At 40.1% G+C, this 25,643-nt stretch overlaps 2 protein-coding genes across 2 annotated transcripts; both read left to right on the top strand.

The window, feature by feature from the left end:
- The first annotated feature begins 3,547 nt into the window (after positions 1-3,547).
- Positions 3,548-17,429, top strand: LOC135479321 (polypeptide N-acetylgalactosaminyltransferase 5-like). The gene is made up of 7 exons (XM_064759143.1): positions 3,548-3,568; positions 4,948-5,402; positions 9,790-9,919; positions 11,298-11,451; positions 14,284-14,450; positions 15,873-16,037; positions 17,218-17,429. Exons 2-7 carry the CDS (start codon positions 5,034-5,036, stop codon positions 17,427-17,429), a joined length of 1,197 nt encoding a protein of 398 aa, XP_064615213.1. The 5' UTR covers positions 3,548-3,568; positions 4,948-5,033.
- Positions 17,430-17,793: 364 nt separating this feature from the next.
- On the top strand, positions 17,794-25,139 carry LOC135479537 (putative polypeptide N-acetylgalactosaminyltransferase 9). The gene is made up of 6 exons (XM_064759414.1): positions 17,794-17,902; positions 18,295-18,468; positions 19,246-19,380; positions 20,032-20,145; positions 21,580-21,711; positions 23,332-25,139. Exons 1-6 carry the CDS (start codon positions 17,795-17,797, stop codon positions 23,467-23,469), a joined length of 801 nt encoding a protein of 266 aa, XP_064615484.1. The 5' UTR covers position 17,794; the 3' UTR covers positions 23,470-25,139.
- The last annotated feature ends 504 nt before the right edge of the window (positions 25,140-25,643 follow it).

Raw genomic sequence — 25,643 nt, 5'->3', positions numbered from 1 at the left:
TGTCCACCGTTAGCATCACTAAAGCACTCAGTACCGTGTGTGTCCACCGTTAGCATCACTACAGCACTCCATAGCCAGTGTGTCCACCGTTAGCATCACGAAAAGTGTGAATTGTTATTACCAACCACTCTGTTCTCACGCTGCTGTAGCTCCTTGATTATTGGTCTAAAATGTTCACAGAAAACATGCAGAGTATTGACAATCTGGTGGAAATTGAAGCAAGAAGTGTTAATATATATTCACCCAAATTGTTGAGTTAACACGTTATGTAATACTGAGAGAAAAAGTGGACACACTCGGTACTGAGTGCTGTCGTGATGCTAACGGTGGACACACTCGGTACGGAGTCCTGTCTTGATGCTAACGGTGGACACACTCGGTACGGAGTCCTGTCGTGATGCTAACGGTGGACACACTCGGTACTGAGTGCTGTCGTGATGCTAACGGTGGACACACTCGGTACGGAGTTCGGTGAACTGTGATTACCAACCACTTCGCTTTCACGATGCCGTATCTACTGCCATTATTGCCATAAAATGTGAATATTGGGAGGAAATTGAAGAAACACTTGACAATGAATACTCATCCTAATTGTTGGGTTAATTTATTATGTTATTTAATACTGAGAGAAAACAATATAAAATTGCTTCATGCATATATGTTTTTGTTGAGTGTATATTCAATCAAGTTCTTGGCTTATGTTTTTGTTGGGTGTATATACAATCAAGTTTTTTGTTTATATTTTTGCTGAGTGTATATACAATCAAGTTCTTCGTATCGTTACGTTTTTTTTAAAATACAGGTATGACATGTGCAATGCGGAATTACTTCAATATCATTATCACGTAATTCTCATTCGTGACGTTTTAAATACCTAAACAAAAACAAACAAAAAAGGAGTGTAATAAGAGAAAGGAAAGACGGTTGGCCACCTGTTGCCCGGATAACCTAGGCGGTGGCATGTCGTCCGGGTAACACGCGCTGTGGGCAGCACAGAACATATGGAGGCAGATACACATACATGTATATCAAACTATCATCTGCCGTCATGATCAATAATTCGATTTTATATATTAAAAGTTTCCTAATCTCCCTGGAATTTAGAGAGCAGCTCTATATGAGTATATTTGTCACCAGTTTTTGAGCAGGATAAGTCCGCTGAGTCGTCCTTGAGACGAGTCTCTGAGCTAGGTGAATGGTGGAAAATACATCAGTTGGATCGCACTCTCTGCAAGTTTTTCGAACGTCTGCCAGTTAGGGAATTTTTAGCTGTTTTAATCATGCCATTTGGAATATTCTTAACTGTTTGTCAAAGTTAGTGCCAATGGGTCATCTGTACAGTGCTGGTGTATGAGCTGTGCAACATTTTGAGTTGGGCAGCAGTGTAAGTTCCCGAGTTGGCCAGCAGTGTAAGTTCCCGAGTTGGCCAGCAGTGTAAATTCCTGAGTTGGGCAGCAGTGTAAATTCCTGAGTTGGGCAGCAGTGTAAATTCCTGAGTTGGGCAGCAGTATAAGTTTCTGAGTTGACCAGCAGTGTAAGTTCCCGAGTTGACCAGCAGTGTAAGTTCCCGAGTTGGCCAGCAGTGTAAGTTCCCGAGTTGGTCAGCAGTGCAAATTACCGAGTTGGGCAACAGTGCAAGTTATCGAGTTGGGCAGCAGTTCAAATTTTCTGCGACATTACAAGATTCTAAGTTGGCTAGCAGTGCAAGTTCCCGAGTTTGTGCAGCAGTTCAAATTTTCTGCGACATTACAAGATTCTAAGTTGGCTAGCAGTGCAAGTTTCCGAGTTGCGCGTCGAAGTAAGCGGCACCTGATCGTACACACAGCGATAATAGCAGACGTTTCCCCCAAACTAATCACGGTAAGATTTACTACAATTTACATTGTTAGAAATATTCTTTTAGGTACAAAATAGAATGATTTGAAAATAGTTTACTCCATAGCTGAGTAAATATGGCACAAAGCATGTTATTATTACTATTTACTCACACAAAGTAGTAAAACATGAATTAAGTAGATGTATTTATTTATTTGTCTGATTGACGAATATTTCAGTCATACGACGGCGGCCAGCATTGTGGTAGGGGAAACAAGGCGTAGCCCGTCCGAAACTTCAAGACCTTCTCAACGTACGATCGGAATCAACTAAGTAAATAAGGAGATAAATAAACCAGTAAATGCATAAATAAATAAATGCATAAATAAATGCGTAAATAAAAGGCTAAATAAACTAATTAATGAAATAATGAATAGGTGAAGACGGAAATAAATATTACAGAAATGAATAAGTAATTAAATAACAATAAATAAATGCTCAAATAAAGAATATTTGGACAGAATCAGGAATACATGCATGTGCATATGTTGACTTTAAGGGTTAAAAGATCTCTGATTAGTTATATATTGACAGGAAAGGGATAGAATAGAATTCAGTCCATATTAAACCAGAACAAACACGTTCTATCTGGTAATGACCCAATTGTTTGGATCGGGGTCTTCTGATGTGTAGTTCTGCAGTCTGGTAGGGTATAACGGGCAATGTGCACAGTAATTATTCATACGTTAAGATGGTCAATCCCGAAGTTTAACCTGAACTGGTACCTGTTTTCTTTTATACACTCAAAAAATGAATGTGTTAATTTTAACAGAAAGTTGTTGAGTGATGCCGTCGTATTCAACATAATGTCCTGTTAGTATTATAGAATCTTTATGTTGAATTAATAGAACAATCTTGGTATATTTGTTCTTTGCGCAATAATGTTTTAAAAGAGGAAGTAACACATGTATAATAAACGTATATGCACTAGAATTTGGTCTTTTCAGCTAACAAAGGTGTTCAAACTTGATCATATTTATGTTTTTGATATATTCATAAATATGATCATAATTCAGATTAAGTTCATGTGTTTGGATTTAAACAACAAATGTACACTGAAATAAATTTATTAGACTTGTATCACATCCTTGTTTAGAACATTATTACGCAAAGACGATATATACCAAGAGGTGGTCCCAAATACCCACCATACAAAAATATTTTAAATACCTTTTCCCCTGAAAGAAAAAATCGAAAAAGACAATATTAAAGACCATATCTTCAAAAAAGTTTTCACGCTCTTTCATTTGATTTTGGCATCATTTTTAATGTTTCCTTTTCCATGTCGGTCAGATTTATGGTCTGACGATAGAGGATTGTGGTAGAAGTTGAGTAGGATGTCTTACCGGGTAGCCACGTCCCCACTCCCTGTGTGGTCGTTATGGTAAACTGTCATCCATATAAATATTCAGAATATGTCATCATGGGAATATAGGATACATGCTGACAGCTAATCAATTTATCGACGAATGCTACGAGGATATGGGGTATGGCGGTGCTATCAACATATTTTTGGATAATCGAATAACACGTAAGGTGAACCAGTTCTGCAGTCAAACGTTATCTCTTGGCTATAAATTATTTTCCTACAATGATTTGTCTCTGATGGAAGACGAATGTGACCACTTGCATACTGAAGCTGCGTCTTTTAACACCGGCTGGTCGAAATTAACGGAAAGACAAGATTTTTTTGGTAAAAAAAAAATCGCGCTGTATTTGTTAATATCTCGACTCGTGTCGTCGACCTCATGTTTGAGAACCAGACGGCCGCGTAGAGAAATCGAGAACGCGAAATTAGCCAACTTGTGGGACTTTATGGTTAATCTCGCGCTGATGTCAACAAATCGAGAGTGGCAGCATTCCTCTTGCATAGTTTGCTGTGGTTTTTCTCTTTGTATTCCTACATCAGTCAGGATTCTGCTGGAGAACTAAGCATCCCAAATACCTGGTACCTTTGCACTGTTTTTATGTTTTGGTTTAATATAACCTTAACAAATAACTTTTATTTTATCTCAGGTTTTAAATGATCTCACAGCAGTATGATTTAGAGTTAGATGTTAGGAAATTCTGTTATAAAATAATGTAATCTGTTCACGGAGACATTGGTGTAGGGTGTATTACTGTGTGGAGTTCACTCACACCGCTTGTTGGTGCAGCCATTGTAAAACAAATTACCCTCCACGTCCTTGGTCAGCATGCAACTTCCTTTTGAAAAATTATGACGTCAGTCGAGGCAATGAGCTCAGAGAACTCTGTCAGATATATATTCTACATGAGCTGAAAATGATCGACTTAGACAATGTTTGTCACTGTCGCAACCTAGCCTACATACTCCATGCTTTAATAGGCAAAGTCCCACTTCTCGTAGTTTCACGCCTCAAAAACGTATTACATGACGTCATAGTCGATAGCTTTTAACAAGGGAGATAATTCAGAACAGGCCTATTTTGGCAGCGAGTATTTTAAAAAGCTGAATATAGGCGACTGGTTAAAAGACAATAACATACAAGAGATAGAATGTGTTTTCCAATATAGCTTATTTTTGTTTAGTTTACTTGATTTCAAAAGCATCTGTTTCCTGTCCCCAGAGAATGAAACATAATATCAATTCTCTTAACCAACTGGAAAACAACGCCAGAAAAGAAAGTCACGTTGGAAGAATAGGGTAAACAGCACTGGAATATTTATAACTGTCCCCATTTGTTTTTGGAAATAACATACACTGGGCCGCTGTTCGGAAGCCTCCAGCCAGTTTTGTCTCCTTGCACCACCAGTGAGACTGGTCGTTTTCTCTGTGCTGTTCCCTTATTTATTCATTTTGTTGATGTTATCATTCTCTTGTCGGAAGACAACTGTTTCCTAATTCTAACATATACTTGCCACGATGTGAGAGAAATACTTCGAACATGGCGCTAAACCCTAATCGCCAATTTAGTCGTTCTCTTTCAAATTTGCGACCTGCAGATGGTTTCCCCCGGGTTTATCCCGGTTTCCTGCCATTATATATGTACAGTGCCGATCACCGTCGCAGATTGAAATATAAAACACCAATCAAATAAATATTTGTTTCAGATTTACACTGGGTGGCTTGATGTCAATCTAAAGGAAATTAGGCTGATAACAGATCGAAAGGGCCGTTTTGGCATCACGTAAGCGCGATGGCTTATCGACCAATGTTTGTGGCGAAATGGCTAGCACGAGCACTTCTGCTTACTGCTCTCGGCTATGTCACCTGTGGACTATTTTATCACATGGACAGCACACCAGCTGTTCATGTAAGACAGCAAGACCATACCACGCAGCCAAAAGTAGGTCAGCCACTTCTCAAGGCGCAGCCCGCTGCCCCTCCTGCCGTTGACGAATGGCGTCCAGCAGAATCAGATGTGAACAATATGAACGATGACTTGAAGCAGGTTACAGAAGACAAAAGGCTAGTTAAAGAACACGGAGAACAAATCGAAGAAGGCAACGAAGGATTTAGGGAAAGCATGAACAGAGAGCAAGAAGCTGAAATCAGAGAACAAAAGGTAGGTTTTATTTTACTTATTGATATCTTGCACGCGTATGGTACCGTAATGAGCCTATACTCTACCTCCTTCTCCGCATATAATTATATTTTCACAGATAATTTTCACAGAAATAGTGTACTGTGGCAACTCCAAAAAATGACGCAAGGCGATAAATGATTCCATATTTCGTCTTTATTTAAACCATTTTCAAGAATTCCTCTGTTAAAAGAAAAGAGAACACTGTACCAAATATACACAGTCATGGACCATGTATCACACATAAGAGCTTACCTAATTAGTTTTGTGAAGAGATTTATTCATTTATTTGATTGGTGTTTTACGCCGTACTCAAGAATATTTCACTTACACGACGGCGGCCAGCATTAGGATGGCAGGAAAATGGGGCAGAGCCCTGGGGAAACCCACGACCATCCATGGGCTGCTGAAAGACCGTCCCACATACGGCCGGAAAGAAGCCAGCATGGACTTGAACTCACAGCGACCGCATTAGTGAGAGACTCCTGGGTCATCACGCCACGCTTGCGCACTGACCAACCGAGGCATAACTGAGATAACCGCCTTTTAAAGTAATCAAACTCGCGTACATTGCGAAAATCTAAAACACCACGATGTGGTGTTTCAACCAATCAGGGGCGAGTTATTTCTTTAACCCGAGAATGCACCAATTTCCGTTGACGTTACACCTTTTAGGCATATGTTTAGAATATTAATAAAGCAATATAGTGTTTCCTTTTTCTCTAAGGCGGCATATTCCGTGGCGTCGTAAGATTTCCAGATTGAAAATTGACTTATAAAGTTATCAAGCACATCAGAACACCCGGTGTGGTCATAACAAAGACTGTAATAGTGTTACATGTTACTGCCACGCTTGGCACTCGACCCTGAGGGATTAGAGCAAGGAAACAGGACTGGTTGTCCCGATGTCAGTATAATATGTGACTGGGTAGAGTGTCATGTACCGGGTTCACGGTATGATTTTTCAGTGACGGCAGCCTTTTGGCGGCATGGACTCGCCCTGCCATAAATAGACACAGTGTATGTACACACATAATGGCTCCTTGTCGTCATATAACTGAAAAATTGTTACTTACTTAGTGAAAACCCACGCATACATACACAATGACGTCAGAGCATAAGAGTCATCACTTTTCGCGCGCATTTGTCACCGCTCGTTTCATTATGTCATGTTGTAATATCTTTTCTTTGGAGGCCTTGTAATTGTCTCGACAGGAAAATGGTAAAACGATTCTCAGCAAAATTTCCTGATTCTAAGCACAGGGGTGGCGCTTGTAGTTGTCCAATGAAATCCTAGAGTTATTGTACGGCTAAGCTTCGCTCCTTCGCTGCATAGGTATGAATATGTGCTACATTCCTGTGTGCAAAGGAGAAACAGCGCAACCATGATGCAATTGCCGGTTTAAGGTTCAAGGAGGATGAACATAAACATAATAAAAAAATTGATCCAGTTCGATGAAAAATTCGGTAGTTGATTCCCCAGGATGTGGCCTGAAGACATATGGCTTAATATAATAGTCTGTCTCGGAGGAAAACACTTCATTTTCCTGAGTGCACCCAAAATGATATCGAATCCCATTAAAACTGTTTTGATCTGATTTCTATTCTGCCTCATTGTCGCAACTGTTATTTCATGGTTTATGACATTTATTCCACAGCGGTGTTGTAAATTATCAAATGGTTATGTTGACAGTTCTGAATAAAAGCATTCCAGAATTAAAAATTCCGCCGAAGGCTCCAGAAGTAGTTATCTCTTTCAACTTGCCTTCATTCCATTTCACTCTCTAGAACTTATTTCTTACGTCAATTTATATATGCTTCGGATCTTACGCTCTTGATACACGCACATGCGCACTAGATTTCAGTTCCAGACAGTCTCCTGATAGAAATGTATAACAAGCGCGCTCAAGGGCAACATTCCAAATGGTGCAGTGGCATGCACTCCAACATTATGTCTGATGAAAACTAGAGTCCAAAATCGGCAAAGTAACAAGCGAAATGATGATTCAGGTCTGAATATGAATATGGGCTAATTAATTTATTTATTTCATTAGTGCTTTACACAGTACTCAACAATATTTCACTTATACGACGGCGGCCAGCATTGTGATGGGAGGAAACCGGGCATAGCCTGGGGGAAACCAACACCCATCCACAGGTTGACGACAGACCTTTCCACTTACGTCTGAGCTGGCTTGAACTCACAGCGACCCCATTGGTGAGAGGTTCCTCCTGGGTCATTACTCTGCGCTAGCGCGCTAACCAAGTGAGCCACGGAGGCCCGCTATGAATATGTTTGAAACACAGATACAGCTTATAAACTTAGTATAAATAATGAAACATATTTCAATTTTCTTAACAAATGGGAAAACACCGTTAACAAAGAATATCGTAAAGTCACGTTGGAAGAAAACGGTAAACAGCACTGGGATATTTATACTATACTGTCCCCATTTGCTTTTGTCAGTAACACACATTGGGACGCTGTTCCAAAGCTTCCAGACAGTTTTGTATGAATAAACGTTTTCTCTGTTGTCTTCCCTTTTATTATTTATTTATGTATTTATTTATTTATTTATTTATTTGTGTATTTGGTTGTTGTTTTACGCCGCACTAAGGAATATTTCACTTATACGACGGCGGTCAGTATTATGGTGTGGGCGCGGAGGAGGGGGGGGGGGTCGTCAGAGTCTGGGGGAAACCCACAATCATCCGCAGTACAAAACGCTATTGTCCCCGCTATTGTTAACTTTTTTTCAAAGAGTATGGCTTAAAACACCAATCAAGTATTTAAATAAAAACTGATCGGTTTAATACTTAGCTTATTAATTTGTGGCAACTGGCAATGTACCTATCACGCGATAGACTGGCAGGCTAATACCTAGATATGACTGCTATATTTCGGAAGTAAGGGTAATTAAGCCGCAATTATTCATTCATTTATTTCCATCCCATCAGTCCCAGATCGTTTTGGTGACACAAGGGTTAGAGCGTCCGCCTCAATGTGGGGAGACCTGGGGAAAACCTGGATCCGATCATACCAAAGGCTTTAAACTAGGTACTTGTTGCTGCCTCTCTTGGCGCTCCGCACTGAAAGGTTAGAGTAAGGAAACAGGACTGGTTGGCCCGGTGTCAGAATAAAGTGACTGGGTGGGGGAGTCATGTCAGGTGCCTTCGTCATATATTTCGGCGACGGCAGCACTTTGGTGGCATAGACTCACCTTGCCACATATAGACACATTATATGGTCACACAACGAAACATTCCTCATCGTCAGATTGTTAGGCAAAAAACTCTAAATATACACACATACTTACCAATCAGTCACTCTCTGATTGCATTTTTTCTCAAGAACCAACAGTATCTCGTTGTTCTCCAATACAAACAAGTACATGCATGAAACCATTTTTCTTTGATGAGTGAGCGAGGCGCTGATGTCTGGTTGTTTCCTTTTCTCTATTAACAGCTCGCCCTCCGCTTGATTAGATATATCTCAGGCTGTGTTGCTGGGGCGAGCACATTGCTACTTTTCTCTCTTAACAGCTCGTCCTCCACTTGGTTAGACATATCTGAGGCTATGGTGCGGGGGCGAGCACATTGCTACTTTTCTCTATTTATAGCACGTCCTCCGCTTGGTTAGACGTATCTGAGGCTATGGTGCTGGGGCGGGCACATGGCTACTTTTCTCTATTAACACCTCGTCCTCTGCTTGGTTAGACATATCTCAGGCTGTGGCGAGAGGTGGGGGGGGGGGGAGGGGGCTGCACATCTGATGCTATGGTGCTGGGGCGTGCACATTTGATGTTATGGTGCTGGGGCGTGCACATTGCTACTTTTTAAGCATGTACGTGACTCAGTGGAACAAAAGCCCTGACTGAGATATATTGCTAAATTCATGGAGTAAACTTGTCACCTTCATCCTCAAAACATATATTCCCTAATTTTCAAATTAGGAAATATATGCCATACCATCACATGCAGCTGGCGCTTTTTCTGGAACATATAGGAAAGTCAACCTAGTATGACCATCACATTTGAGCTGTGCCTGCTGGAGGCGACATCATAGCATTTTGTTACCTTGGTGACCTTCAGGGTCGTGGGTAGTAACATTGCAACAAAACTTTTTAGTTCTATCCATAACGGACAAACTTTTGATATATATTTAACTAGGTGCAAAACAGAAGTGCCGATATTTATAGTGTATCAACAATCTAAATTGTCTGCGTGGCAGTATTACCCAATCAGTGCTCCTTCACACTTCAGTTCGGGGATAAATCTTGGGCCCAATTGCTTCTATTGCGAATGTGTAACCTATATGCTGTGATGGGAGTAGTACTGACCCTCATCCCTGAATTATCCGCTATTCCAGGCGCCAAACTTGAACAGTCAAAGCCAGGAAGTCGCTTCTATGGATTTACCTAAGGCGGAGGCCGACAAAGCCCTGGCGGAGATTTGCAGGAAGATGAACCTGACATTAGATAACCCCGAAAACGGCATCGGTGAGTTACATATATTGCATTTATTTATTCTAACATACCTGCATTCTAACATTTTTTTCCTAAAGGACAAAAAAGAACCGTGTATGTAATAATGTAATATACTAGGAGATGTTACATGTTCCATGTGTCCTAAAGGACAAAGCGGAACCCTGAGTATAATAAGGGGGAAGGCTATACACCATGCGCATGTCCTGAAGAACAAAAAAGAGCATGTTGACATTGGGGAGCAATAACAGTGGCGAGTAATACAGGTTATATGAATAAAACGTGTCATTTATGCATGTCCTGGAGAAGAAAGATAGCTTCATCTATGTGACATCTTTCCCTAATCAACAACATCACAGCGAGTAACACAGGAGCAGTATCAAATGTAATGGGTGAAATTCGACCTCTCGTCAATCTACCGCAGTTAAAGTTTTATTGTAATTGTTCATGTATACAGCAACTGATCAACATAACACCATTGCTGCAACAGAATTGCATGTAGATAAAAATATGCTGTGATGTTAACTGCAGGTCAACTTCGACTAACGCTCTATTTTGCATACAGACACAGCTGACCATAATCGTTCATTTGTAGATTTATTTTCTTTGTTTAAGATGATCTACTGATTATTGACCTGCAACGTCCATCTTGGTTGACAGCTGGTACACGAATATTTGTTTCGACGCATAGATTCAGTCGCTTAAATTTCTAGTGAATAATATCTATGTGAAAACAGAAATTACGCATGGATTACTAGTTTAACTTTTGAATTGGATATAATGCTTAGAATTTCGACAGTCTTCCTGCATCAGCCGATGACTGCTTCTTTCTTACGACCCATATATTATAAGTTTCCAGTATGTATTACTTACTCATTTGGAACCTGCTGTTTTAAGTTGTTCTTTTTTTAAGTGCGAATATAAACTTGGAACACAAGAATTGCCACAGGAAACTATAAGTCCCATTCCCCAGATTGGGATTGACCCCCCCCCCCCCCCAACCCGTCAGTCAGCGGATTAGATTCACGTTTAACTTCACGATTCAGATTCCCAAATAGCTTCCAACATTGAGTGTTTTCTAAAGTGATTTCAAATTACATAATAGGAATCAGAACAAAAACAATCAAATTCTTATGCTTTTGATAGAAAATGGAACGCTGATGTAAATGTTTGGTCTAGGCCTCATTCTTCGGCACACTAATTCCTTGTGTACCGATGCTTCACTGCAACCCTCCAGAATGAAATTGCGAAAATTAGCACAACAAACCTCGGCAAATTATTATCGTATACACAAACAAAGCTTTCTTGAGTATGGCGTTAAACAAGTGTCAAATAGATAGTTACCTCTTGTGATATAACTATACTTCTATCAAGTGCCTGACATTGTCCCCAGGTGAATTCAGCAGACCAGCGGGTTTAAACCGAGACAATCTGACTGCCTCCGAGAAAAAGGAGTGGGACAGTGGCTATGAGACGTCTGGTTATAACGTGTATGTCAGCAACAGAATAGCCCTGCGACGGAGAGTGGAGGACACCAGGGAACAGATGTAAGTACAATCAAGCCCCAGGCCCCTATTACTTTTCCATAAGCGACAATGTTAACGTTTAGCGCTATATCTGAGTCCCAAACATTCCACGGCCAATAAGTTTTGGTGCCTACCCTGCCAAGCCTGTGAGAATGCCGCCATAAAAATCTTGACCTAGCTTGACTGTCAAAATCTAGACCTTCGTGTGCTTTCAGCTGGGAGGGGTGGCAAGCAACGTGAAGGGGATGCCACTTACAGCCTGACACCTTGTGCCCTCTCGCCAACAATGTCAAACTTTCATCAATAAATGTCATACCTCCTCAAAGTTTAGACAATTTCCGGTATTTTAAAAACAAGTTTGAACCTGTACACCAAAACCTGTTTAGCAAAAAGACTGAGCAGGTTGCTGTCAGACCTTCCCACTTACAGCCGGAGAGAAAGTCAGCACGAGCTGGACTTGAGCTCACAGCGACCGCATTGATGAGAGGCTCCTGGTTCATTACGCTGTGCTAGAGCGCTAACCAATTGAGCCAGGGAGACCCCCTGAAAGAATTATAGCAAAGAGAGTACAACCAGAGCAGCGACGACAGTGTGATACTTGATAGTAAACCGACGAAATTCGGCATCTAGTCTCATTAACCTCAGTTTGAGTTTCATTCTAACTGTTCAGGCATATGCTTAAACCTCGTCGCGACGTGACCGAAAATTTGTTACGTATGCCGTTAAACACCAAGCTTACATACATATATACATACATATATATGCTTAGAAAATTGCAACTTAAACGCTACCGAGCACCATCGTTTAGGTAGAATAAGTACAAAAAGTATTGGCAAGTATTTCCTATTTACATATTATTTCTAACGTATGTTGGGGGAATAGAAGTTTAAAGTTGTTTTGAACATTGGTCTTGCGACTTTCGACTCTTCATGGTCTGCGAATATTAGACTTGACATTCGCATACCAGCTGTCAACCATAATGGACGTTCCAATCGGAAGGCCAATCACCAAAAACAACATCTAATACAAAATGCCAAAGAACTAATAAAGTAAATAAAGTACAAAGTCATTATGGAATCAATCAAAGAGAAGCAGTCGACAGTTTTCAGTGATGTTGGAAAGCCACCATGAAAATTCAAAGGGAAACAGTGAAGCCATTTTTCAAATCGTCCACCTTGCTAGTATATGAGTTGTCGGTAATAAAATATGTATCTCAGTTGCGTTTCGGTTACCTGGCGATCTAATTCAACACGATGAATATACATCCCCCAGTAGCTGCGCGTTTTGCGGAATTAAACACAGGAATGAAGCAGCGCCAGAGATTCTGGACGCTCTGCCTATATTTATTTACACGAAAATTACACTCATTGCAAAACTTAAGAAACTTAGAGTGAAGGCGTTTGATGGAATTACCTTGACACTCTAGTTTTTGCAGTAATAACATGACATTGATTGAAATCTTCACACAACACGCAGGATGTAACAAATGCTACAAGGTGCGATATGTACACGCCTTATGCAGGGCCTTTGGGTATATTGCTATCCCAGTAGGGATAATTTACAACGTCAAAATTGAAATTTGGCCTCTCCTACAAAGAGATCATACGCCTAAGTTGACTCTAAACATCACAATAATAGTCTTAACTTGCAATCGACACCCTCTGTTGGAAATATTACAGTCATCCAAAACTCAACGTTATGTACCAATACTTGCCTTAGATAAACTGGAAGTAATTGTCAACTTCCAAAAATGTTACCTTTAAATGTTTCAGAAAGATGCCACGAGAACTTTTTAACATGTTGTTGTTAGCTGTTGAATCATTGTGATACAGAGCTCTCATCAAAATAAAAGCAGGAATTGATTTTGATTGGCACTTTGTCCATTTATACAGGCCGCCTTTCTGTATATGGGAGTCCAATCAAATCTGTCTTACAATCGCCTTACACTTCCTTTGTGCGAGCGGCGCAGCTTATCTTTTACAATCGATTATAAAGTTAGCTGTACGTTTTACAATCGATTGTAAAATCCTTTCGTGCCAGCGGGCCCAGATTAGATGTGCCTTCTGGAAAGTCCTTGTGGTTTTCTTTAAATGCAGCGCATGAGGACATACATCGTTCAAGCCTTTGCTGTGTATGGATTATTTAAATCATTATACATATGCCGTTTAGAGGATGATAAAGATCTGGCCTGGTGAGGGTTACTATTTTTTTGTTTATTTATTTACTTGATTGGTGTTTTACGCCGTACACAAGAATATTTCACTTATACGACGGCGGCCAGCATCATGGTGGCAGGAAACCGGGCTTAGCCCGGGGGAAACACAAGACCATCCGCAGGTAGCTGGATGACCTTCTCACGTCCGGCTGAAAAGGAAGATAGCATGAGCTGGACTTGAACTCACAGCGACCGTATTGGTGAGAGGCTCCTGGGTCATTACGCTGCGCTAGCGCACTAACCAACTGAGCCACGGAGGCCCCAGTTACTCTTTAATGTGCGTTTGGTACCCCTCATCAGCGTTTTAAAAACTCACTCGACTCTTCTTATACGAAACATTTTTGTTTTGTGTTTAGCATGTGGATATATATTTATGTATTTGATTTATGTTCACGGTGGGAGGAAACATACGACCATCCCCCTGGCTGACGGCAGCCCTTTCCACATACAACCGGAGAGGAATCCAGATGAGCTCACGCTGACTGAATTGGCGAGAGGCTCATGAATCTTTTTATATATGGTATATATTTTTCTCACGTATAAATGGCTTATAATTATGCACCATTATTATATTAGTTTTATGACCTGTTAACTGTGGATTGCTTTAAAACCATAATTAAACAATTTGTCCCTCAAAGGTGCCACAACATCACCTACCCCACGAACCTGCCGCAGGCCAGTGTCATCATTCCCTACCACAAGGAGGCGCTCTCCACGCTCTTGCGCACTGTGTTCAGTACCATTGAAAGAGCTCCCGCCCATTTGTTGAAAGAAGTGATTTTGGTGGATGATTTCTCAGAGTCTGGTAAGTATCCTCTTTGTAGGATACGTCTTATATACTTTCTCCCTTCCTTGGTGGTTTATGTTGAACGTTGTTTTGGGAATTAGCATTGCCATCATTGAACTGGAACGCCCAGATTGGTTAACGGCTGGTATACGAATGTCTGTAATGACGCCTAGATCCACGTGTGGTTAAATGAGCTTACTTGTAAAATATAAAAGACTACAATAGAAAAAAAAACCCAGCGACGACGGTGTGATAGAATATAATTTAGGACGTGCAGCATAGAGAGTAAAGCCAGAGCAGCTACGACAGTATGACAGCTGGCAAATGGTCACACGTAACCGGTGAAATAGGGACTCTTGTCAATTTACCTCAATTAGTGTTTTATTTTAACTTTTCATATAAATGCATAAATAGTAGCAAATTACACGCCCCTTAGCATCATGGTTTAAGCACAATTAGGTAACAAAAATGCAATATATATAGATTATATATAGAGTGAGGTCTAATATATTATATGCAATCCAATAGACCTCACTCGCCTAAAACTGCTGTGCTGTGTTGTCGTCACATTTAACACACAAGAACAAGACAATGGGTCAAGTGTACAGCGATTAAGGCCGGGTCTATTTTGCCTCTGTTGTATGCTGGTATTACTAGCACCACGGCTTATACAGAATTAGGTAAAAAAAAGTGATGATGTTGATTAATTTATTAGATGTGACTTGTCTAGAATGACTAAAATGTTGAATTGTCATCACATTCGATGAAGTTACAGTTATTTGTAGTCACATTCATAAGTGGCGAATCCCATGACGGAAAGAAACTAAATTAATATTATATTTACTCATTTATTTATTTGATTTTTTTCACTTATACGACGGTGGTAAAAGGAAACCGGAGCAGTTTCACAAATCTCCATGATTATATTTATTTATCTATTTAAATATATTTTAGCTGAACGTCATGCTGAAAATTTCAGTTACATGATGGTGGTGAGTTCTTCGGGTGGGGGAAGCAGGAGTACACGGCGTAAACCACTGACGTGCTGCAAGTCACTGACGAACTTTCCCACCTGTAACATACAAATGTGCACACTATGTTGGTGGAAGACAAGCGGCCTTCCACTAAAGACTGTGCAAAGGGTTAAGCCTGTGTTTGATCGCACAGGCCTGTCATCGTGGTCCCGCATACAGATGCTGCGGATGGTCATGAGTTTCTCCCGGGTTCTACTCGGTTTTCTCCCATCATAATGCTGACCGCTGTCGTATAAATGAAACATCATTTATCACTGCGTAAAAACCTATCAAATAAATAAATGCATAAATAGAACTTCCTGCCCAAATGTCGAGTTTAAACTAGCATCTCGTGTATGCTAGTTTATTTTAATCAGATTTTGGTACTTACTCTTGTATCACAATCCCTTTTGCTTTTCTGTTTCAGAGGAGCTGCTCGGGCCACTGGACGAGTTCGTTGCCTACCTACCCAAGGTACAAGTATTAAGAAACACGAAGAGGGAAGGGTTGATGAGGACGCGTATGAGAGGTGTGATGGCTGCCACGGCGCCAGTCATCGTCATCAAGGATGCTCACACGGAATATCTGCCAGGTAACACTCCGTGATAATAATAAAATCATAGGCAAATCTACCCAAAATACTCCTGAGTAAGATATACTTTTGATTTGCGTTAAGCACGATAAGAACTTGGTGCTTAGTACAAAGCTGCTATGTTCTGATTTTATGCTAAGGGCGTTCGAGTTTTAATAACGTAATTATGTTAAACATCCTAGTCATGAAACTTTCGCATTGCATACAATAAGCACTAAAAAGTGATTCTAAGGACATTTCTGTTACACTTAATCAATGCATAATGGTGTTTAATCATAAAGACTTTGTTTAGTCATTAAATCTAGAGATGTGTTTATTACAGTAATGATGTGACATGTTTACAAACACCATGTTTAATCCACTAACATGACTTTGTGATGTGCAACAAGCCGATAAACTGGTAAAAGTGTTTACTATGTAAGCATGTTACATGTTTACATGTAAACACGCGTGTGACACCAGGCTGCATGTCGCATGTGACACCAGACGGCATGTTGCGTGTGACATCAGACTGCGTGTAGCCTGTGACAGGAGACGGCATGTTGCATGTGACCCCAGGCTGCATGTTGCGTGTGACAACAGGCTGCATGCTGCGTGTGACACCAGACTGTTGTGTGTGCCAGACAACACGTGATATCAGACAGTCATTTGCAACATAGTTGTTTTCTCAAATAGACATTTGTTTGAAATACCTCTTGGTCGTTTGCTATTAAAAAAGTCGCCTAAATTTGGGATATAAAATAAAAGCGGCAGGGACAATGTAGATATATATGTGTGCATAGATTATTTGCTAGGGTGTTTGGCCGCTTTGGAGGCCTAATGCTTAGAGCGTCCGCCCCGAAGTCGAGATATGTGGGATCAAAGCTGGGTCGGGTCGTACTAAAGACTTCAAGAATGGCACTTCTTGCTGCCTTGCTTGGCGCTCAGCATTGAGATGTTAGGGCAAGGAAATAGGACTGGTTGGCCCGGTGTCATTATAATGTGACTGGATGGGGTGTCATGTCTGGTGTCTTGGGCATGGTACTTTATTGGCGGCAGTCCTTTGGCGGCATCGACTTGCCTTGCCACAAGAAGACACAGTATATGTACACACATGTAATGACTCCTTGTCGTCATATGACTGAAAAATTTATTAAGTGCTAAGTTAAACCCCAAGCTTTCATTTATTCATTCATTCCAGGCTGGTTAGAACCACTATTGGCTGTGGTAGCTGCAAACAGAACAGCCATTGCTCAAAGCAATGTCAACTTCATGGACATAAACCAGTTCAAGATCTATGTAAACGTGCCTACAAATATCCACACGTTTGATTTCAAGTTAAATCAACAGATCAGCCCATTACCAGACAAAGAAGTTAAGAAGAGAAAGAGTCCAATTGACCCCGTGTTGTGAGTATGTCTTAGCTTTCGTAATTTGAGGTTACGCTTTACTCATTTCCACGATCGCATTCTTCATTTATGATTACGTCTTATTCCTTTTTAGCAGGCTCAAACCTGCTTTTGTCCTGGGTTTGTATTTACCAGGTGTAGTTAAATACAAAAGTTACAATTGCTTAAAAAGCAAAACTCATAACAGAAAAGACTTCAAACTGTGGTTGATACATTTTTCTGCAGTAAAGAACCATTGAATAAGTTTCAAACTTTCTATAGCAATCATTTTAATTATAACTGTGTTTGAATTTTTGACTTAAGTTTTAAGACGTTTGATAAAAATGACCCCTTAACGATAAGAGTTTCCTGGCATTTCAGCTCCCGGCTATGTTGGGTACAGAGTTTGCTATTGACAAGCAGTTCTTCCTCGACCTCGGGGGTTATGACCCTGGTATGGAGATCTGGGGTGGAGAAGAAATGGAATTGTCTTTCAAAGTAAGTTATGCTTCTGTTAACTCACTTTAACCATCGCCTGGTGATGCGTTTGTTGACGGGGAGAGTGTAACGTTTAAGTAATGCCTCTGTTAATTCAAACGTTAAGCTCTTCCCATCAACAAACGCATCACCAGGTAATGGAGAAAACCGGTACAGGCATTGTAGGTGACTCACTTTAACCATTGCCTGGTGATGCGTTTGTTGACCGGGAGAGTTTAACGTTTAGGTAATGCCTCTGTTAATTCAAGCGTAAAAATTGATATGAACTCTTTATGAAGTTTCTTTTGGCCGTCAGTTTAGTAAAGTACATCCTGGTTATATTACTTTTTATCCCTATTCCTTCACTATCACTTTAAATCCAAGCGAGATGATTGTTACATTTCCGTTGGCAGACATGGATGTGTGGTGGCTCGATGTGGGTAATACCGTGTTCTAGCGTCGCACATCTTTTCCGATTGGCCAAACATCGCTCCTTTCCGTTCCACTTGACGAATATTTTGCGCGTAGCGCACGTCTGGATGGACGACTACAAACACGAAGTTTTCGAACGTTACGGGGATGTATGCGTAAGTGAACTTCATCACGACTTGAGGTCTTCAGTGGAAGACAGTACTCAGTTACGGCCAATGACCAAGATAGGCAAAGCGCCATCTGGATTTTGTCTAAGGAAGGATAACTCCGTGATATAACCCATTACCCTGGGATTTTGCCTATTGGATTATACCACTGACGTATAATTCAACGGGCAAAATCACTGTAACGGGCTAAAGATGTATCACTGAGTTACCTTCCCTTAAACTACATCCAGATGGCGCTATGTCTGTCTTGGTCATGGGGCGTAACTGAATATTGTATCTTATTATGTTTAGTAAGATATATCCTCATTTAAATGACTGCCATGCAGGTTTTTAACAAAGGAAGGTATAAAATACAGTACAGGGAATGGCGAGTGTCTGACAATAATTGGAATGTTTCTACCAATTTCATGTCATGTGTATTTATATCTACTACCAGTAATACAGTATTAAGTAGCTATTTCTGTTACATTTACTATAACATCGGCGGGTGATATATTAGCGTCATCAAAAGTTGCCTAACATTTTGGACTTGTCTCACGATGCAGCAGGATTGCCATTTTTGCAAAAGATGTCAAACCCGACATTTTGTATTGATGTATCTACATATGCGTATGTATTTTGCATAATTATTTAAATAATAATGAATACTGCTTAAATATCATCGAATTAAATTAAATATGATTAATCCATACCTATTGATGGTATATAATTCTACATAGAGGAGATTTTTTAACAGTAAATTGTTAATCCTTCATTTGTCACCAGAACGACAGAGATGTGGGGAACATTACAGACAGACTGAAGATCAAGGAAAAATTACAGTGTAAAAATTTCCAGTGGTACATGAAAAACATAGCCTACATGGCGGATGTACCTAAAGACGTGATCGCACAAGGGGAGGTAATCTGTGCCCTTATTTCTCTGTTCTTGCTTATTTGAGAGTACACGTATTGCATTACATGTATATCACTGTAGAGCATTTTGCCCAGAACAGACACTCTTCTGAGACCTTCAAGATTTTCCGTATAGCTATTTTTAGGAGACGTTCAAATTCGCCATCTTTAAAAAAATAGTTCATCACCTTTCTTCCAAACTTCATAACAAGTAAACAATTTTGGAACCAGCAATATGCCTTTCTTGTGTGGATTCGTCATTTTGGCTCGGTAAGAAAACACTACTGAAAACGTGTAAAAAAAAGTTGGGCAGGAGATCCCACTCCCCGATCGCTTTGTTCAAAAGAAGCAGCATTACATTTTCCCCCAACTTCATGGTGAGTGAACAATTTTGAATCCGGCAATTTGGTGTTCTTTGTGGATTGGCTCGGTACAAAGTTTACCTGCAAGGATTTACGAGTTAGTTCACTGAAAGTAGTGTTCAAGATTTTATCAAGATGGCGTCATCTTCTTCGACATCTTAAGGCAAAAAGTCTTGCATTGCTTGAAATCTCGCAATTCCTGAGCAGCATAATGTTGAAAACATGTTATTTATAAATGTAGTGTAGATACAAGAAATGAAATGAAAATGAGAACCGTCCAAATTTCATCCGTGCAGATCCATAACCAGGGTAAGCCAGAGCAATGCTTGTGTGCCGCCGTCGGTGGTTGGTCAGATCCAGAAAACCTGAAGGTGAAGACACGCCAATGTCAACGGCGGGGATACGAAGAGGTAAACCTTGTGTCACTGCATTGTTTCAATGTTATTGTGAATTAAATGTAATCTCAACACATAATTTTCAGTTATTCTAGATCAGTGACGTCAAAATATTGCAACTAACATCACTCCATTTTTTTTTACCTAATTGTGCTTAAGTCATGGTGGAGGGTGGGGGTGTACTTTGTTGATTTTTAAGGATACATATGAACAGTGGGAATTGAACCCTGGCTGACGTAAATTGACAAGAGGCATAATTTAACTGGTCTCTACTCACTTTGCTGTAAGTCTTTTTATATTATTATCGGCGCACCTTATCTTGACGAGGCTCGTGTGGCAGTTTCCGCCACCTGCCTTCTGTTGTCTGCCACCAGTATGATGTGAATATCCATATGTCAGATGTGGCAATGTTTGTCAATGACTTGCCAAAGGTCGGTGACAATACACAATACAGTAGGGAGAGTATAGAGTAGGAAAATCCCACGTGGATAAGGAATTGTAGTGTATAGAGTATGGAAATCCCATGTGGATGAGGGATTGTAGTGTATAGAGTAGGGAAATCCCATGTGGATGAGGGATTGTAGTGTATAGAGTAGGGAAATCCCACGTGGATGAGGGGTTGTAGTGTATAGAGTAGGGAAATCCCTCGTGGATGAGGGGTTGTAGTGTATAGAGTAGGGAAATCCCACGTGGATGGGGGATTGTAGTGTAAAGAGTAGGGAAATCCCACGTGGATGAGGGATTTTAGTGTATAGAGTATGGAAATCCCATGTAGATGAGGGATTGTAGTGTATAGAGTAGGGAAATCCCATGTGGATGAGGCATACTTCCCACTTAGTTCTAACTTTATAACTCTTATGTACTCTGCAAAACCTTGTGACATGTAAGGTCATGGCGTGTGGCATTCAAGTTTGATTCTAAACTCAGAAATAATCCTCCTGGCTAAGAAAAAGTTTGTCCTAAGCGTAAGCACATCATAATGAATAAAACTGCCACGTGAGATCCAATGCGATCAATTGACTTTTAGCATGGAAAGTGCATGGAAAGACATATTGCAATGGAATGGAGGGCTCGGTTCCCAGTGATGCTCACTGGCGTGAAGTTTACAGAAGACGTGGATTTAAGTTTGCTCGTATCCTCCACCCGTGGACGTGAACATCGCGGTTTTAAGAAAACTGCCCTCTCTACTGGGTGGGGAAGGTCTCGGTGAAAGTGGACTCATCAGTCACAGTTTAGCGTGGTACACTGCATTTGTTGTGCAGACGGGTCAATTGTTGATACATCATGGATTGTTCAGCGCCACTTTACGTGGTTTTATCGAATGAGGGAAAGGGAAACGTACATGGTATGTAATAAATAGAGATATGCTGTTCTGAGGTTGTGGACATAGATCTCAGTGCTTTATTTCTTTAATGAACTGTAAATAGCTCTTCTGTCTCATTCCCTCAGTTCTGGATGATAACCAAATCGGGATTGCTCAGACGGGATTCGAGATGTGTACTGTACAGCGCGACTACCAAAAAGTTGACACACGTGGAATGCAACGATACCAACCAGCATATGAAATGGAATTTCACAATGGTAAAGAACATGTATATGAATAAAAATGAAAGTCAATGTGAATTGCATAGCAAAGGGTTATTGTATTTATGTAGCCGATTAGGCCACATCTGGATCACTTTTTCGATGCTCTCGAGGACGCAGTGGTTAATGAATAGGCCCATATAGTGATTCATGAATAGGCCCATATAGTGTATCATGATTAGCCCTATACAGTGATTAATGAATAACCCTATACAATGATTCATGAATAGGCTCATATAGTGATTCATGAATAGGCCCATATAGTGAATCATGATTAGCCCTATACAGTGATTAATGAATAACCCTATACAATGATTCATGGATAGGCTCATATAGTGATTCATGAATAGGCCATATAGTGAATCATGAATAGGGCCATATAGTGATTCATGATTAGCCCTATACAGTGATTAATGAATAACCCTATACAATGATTCATGAATAGGCTCATATAATGATTCATGAATAGGCCATATAGTGAATCATGAATAGGGCCATATAGTGATTCATGATTAGCCCTATATAGTGATTAATGAATAAGCCTATACAATAATTCATAAATAGGCTCATATAGTGATTCGTGAATAGGCTCATACAGTCATTCATTGATAGGCCCATATTGTGATTCATTAATAAACCTATACAGTGATTCATGAATAGGCCGATATAATGAAATGCAAGGTGTACGAAGCATTGAATACAAAATACTACAGCATGGAGAGTAAAACTGGGTCAGCGATGACAATGTGATAGTTACCAAGTGGTCCCTCGTATAGACTGGCAATGATACCTACATGTACACATATAATTCATATTTAATCATGATTTCAGCACTGAAAGGTTAGGAAAAGGAAACAGGGCTGGACGGCCTGGTGTCGGTATATATACTGTGTCTTCTTGTGGCAGGGCGAGCCCATGTCGCCAGAACACTGCCGCCACTGAAGTATCATGCCGCAGACAACAAAAAATGACACCCCACCCAGTCACAAAAAACTCACACTGGGCCAACCTGCCCTGTTTCCTTGCAGTAACCTCGCAGTGCTGAGCGCCAAGCAAGGCAGCAACAAGTACCATGTTTAAAGTCTTTGGTGAGATTTTAAACATGGTGAGATTACATCTAGGTATATACCGCTTATGCATAAGAATGTTTCAAATAAAATGTGATGTGAATGTCTGATTAATGTATTTAAAGTTGTTATTTATTTCTAAACACAGTCGTTAAATTTGAATGACGATACTTCGGAATATGTGAAAAATGTAATATTTAATGACAGTAAAGTTAAAACTCTGGTTTAATACATGTGTCTCTAGGAAAGACCAAATTTGATTAAGGGGATTACCTGATGTGAATAGTCGTGCCCCTGGTAAATGTTCATGTCTGAGCGATGATAGAATGTATTTCTTTAACAGAAGACTGTGGTATATTTAACACAATATAAAATGAGTCTAATACAATACGGATTTTTTTTTGGAAGATTGAGAAAGTGGGGTATCTTTTATATCATAATGTTGTCATCTGTTTGGATCAAACGTACAGGTTTTGTAAACGTAACTGTCATGACTTTTTTTTCAGAACCTCTGTTTGCTGATTACATACTTGCGTCTACTTTTTTTCAGAATAACACTTTAGTGCATGAACTCTCAGGAAAATGCCTAAGTCTTAGAAATGATTTGACAATGGAAGAGTGCTCTCAAGGGGAAGAACTTCAGCAATGGAAACTTGTCCGAAGGCCCAAAGCTCCGCCCATACGCTGAGCAGTCCAAGAGGATATTGGGAATTGTATTTGGTTACATGTGTTTAGGCATTTAAAAGACGATGTATTCTGTTCAACTAGTGTTCAAATTTATTTAAATAGAAAAAAGTTTTACTTAGTTTTGCTCCAACAAAACAGAAACTAAAAAATTTTGTCACACATGTTGCATGTAGACGTGTATAACCATGGGACACAAACACTGCTACTCGATGTGTAGAATTTTCGCCCAGTATATTAATGTAAAACATGGCGTAATGGAATGTATAAAAACCCACCAAATTGACACTTGTCGCAAATTACAGGCATTAAGTCGCCACAACGAGATATCAATTCCCAGAACATCATGGCCATTGGCCTAGACGACACGAAAAGCTCTCGTCACGTCATTCGCTATCGTAAGCCTATTCACTGGACGATTTCCTCCCTCACCTTTGTGTTTTGCAGCCACCATTTGTTTCGATTTGACGATATCTCTTCCATTGTTCAATTTTTGGGGTAAAATTTATGCAGTGCCCGTTGAAAGTACGTGGGTTAGAAAATATTTTATTGTTGGTAAACCCTTTTAAAGACCTGAAGAATCCAGCTTTTTTGTCAGAAAATGTTTCACCGTTACTGAACCCTTTTGAAGATCTGAAAAATGTAGGTTTTGTGTCAGAAAATGTTTTATGGGTACTGTTACGCCTTTGCGTTCAAGTCCGCACAATATGTCGAAGACCATACTCTTACAACGCATGCTCTACTCCATGGTTGTTTTCTTAAATTGGCTAACAAATAAACCAAAAAAATAAACAAGTACATAAATGTTTTTAACCAAAGTCACTTGAGTTACTGTGATGAAGCAGGAAGTGTTGCCAGAGAGAACAGAAACCGCCTCAGTATTTTGCATTCCCCGTATCAAAAGGTACACAGCATGGCTACAACGGGATCAGTTTTATGTAAGGCTAATCCAAAAGGCAAACATGTCGATGGGAGGTATAGACGCCAAACAAGCGTATAGAATGGCGCATGCGTTGTTAAGTGTATTATCGAAAGCTTACCCGTTTAAACTGTCACTAAGCCCTTTTCGAGATGTGAAGAATGTCTTCCGCAGAGGAGGCCAGCATAAGCTGGACTTGAACGCACAGCAACTGCATTGGTGGGGGTGACGTTTGCATACGCAATTTCTACTCGACTCTTCACTTCCTTCTGCCATCAGCAAGGAAAGATTCCTGTAGTTCTAGTTAAATCTGGTGTACAGATTTACATAATTAATGAATATCCGTCAATCTCATTGTTTGGCTGCAATTGCTCTCAATATTGCCCGATATGAACAAAATGTGTGCAAATTCATTATGGATGAAGTTGACAAACCCACCGGTTCCTGGTTGTTTTTTGGTTTCCACTTCTTCAAATATAGCTAAAGATAAGTGACAATAATGTTTTAATTGCTATAGGTGCCATGCTCTGTTAATAGTTTTTGGCCAAATTATCAAGTACGCCAGCTATTAAAGAGTTCGTGTGTGAGGGTGTGCGCTCGCGCGCGTGTGTGTTTAACAAACGTATATTAATGTCATGTCTGATGTATTAGAGCTGATCTTCTTCTAAAAGTAAAATGTAATGTTGGTCAGATTTACCAAATTCCTTAGCAATTTTAAGCCGACTTATTGGGTTTAATAAAAATATATGAAAGAATCTGTCTTGCTTTGTTTTTGACGTAAGGTGAAAACTGAGGACTGTTTTTTCATTCACCGTTATAAATCAAAGAGACGTCACAACATCAATAAGGCGTTCGCTTTGACGTTGGTTTTGGGCTGCCCTTAGCTGAACAAAAATGCTTGCCAAACTTAACTTGTGAGAACTGGTTTCACCACTTCGGCAATGTGGGACTGGTTGATAGCTAATAAATCATTAGTATGCCGCCTGCTAACTGAAACATTTAAAACAGTGCCCTTTAATAATTTCCCCATTAAAGTTATATGTGAAATCACATGTCGTGCAAAGAGGTGCGCATTGGAATATCAAAGCCCTTTGGTAAATTGTATTCCTGAATTTTACAAAGATGTTATTTATGAGAAATTCCAGCAATACGAAGAAAAGTGGAGAGTCCTATGAATGGTAACGTTTACAATTCGTAGAATTAAAGAAAACTTTCTTGCTTTCTTGTGCAACAATTTTTTGTCTTTTGTGAACACCCGT

This window comes from Liolophura sinensis, chromosome 12 (genome assembly GCF_032854445.1).
Source record: "Liolophura sinensis isolate JHLJ2023 chromosome 12, CUHK_Ljap_v2, whole genome shotgun sequence".
NCBI classification, from domain to species: domain Eukaryota; kingdom Metazoa; phylum Mollusca; class Polyplacophora; order Chitonida; family Chitonidae; genus Liolophura; species Liolophura sinensis.
The sequence above is the reverse complement of the archived record's forward strand: the minus strand, read 5'-3'. Positions and strand labels throughout refer to the sequence as shown.

Coding starts and splice junctions, on each gene's coding strand:
- LOC135479321 (XM_064759143.1), top strand. CDS start 5,034: ATGGCTTATCGACCAATGTTTGTGGCGAAATGGCTAGCACGAGCACTT. Junction 9,920..11,297: donor TAACCCCGAAAACGGCATCG/GTGAGTTACATA, acceptor CATTGTCCCCAG/GTGAATTCAGCAGACCAGCG. Junction 16,038..17,217: donor TCACACGGAATATCTGCCAG/GTAACACTCCGT, acceptor CATTCATTCCAG/GCTGGTTAGAACCACTATTG.
- LOC135479537 (XM_064759414.1), top strand. CDS start 17,795: ATGTTGGGTACAGAGTTTGCTATTGACAAGCAGTTCTTCCTCGACCTC. Junction 17,903..18,294: donor AAATGGAATTGTCTTTCAAA/GTAAGTTATGCT, acceptor TTCCGTTGGCAG/ACATGGATGTGTGGTGGCTC. Junction 20,146..21,579: donor AACGGCGGGGATACGAAGAG/GTAAACCTTGTG, acceptor TCATTCCCTCAG/TTCTGGATGATAACCAAATC.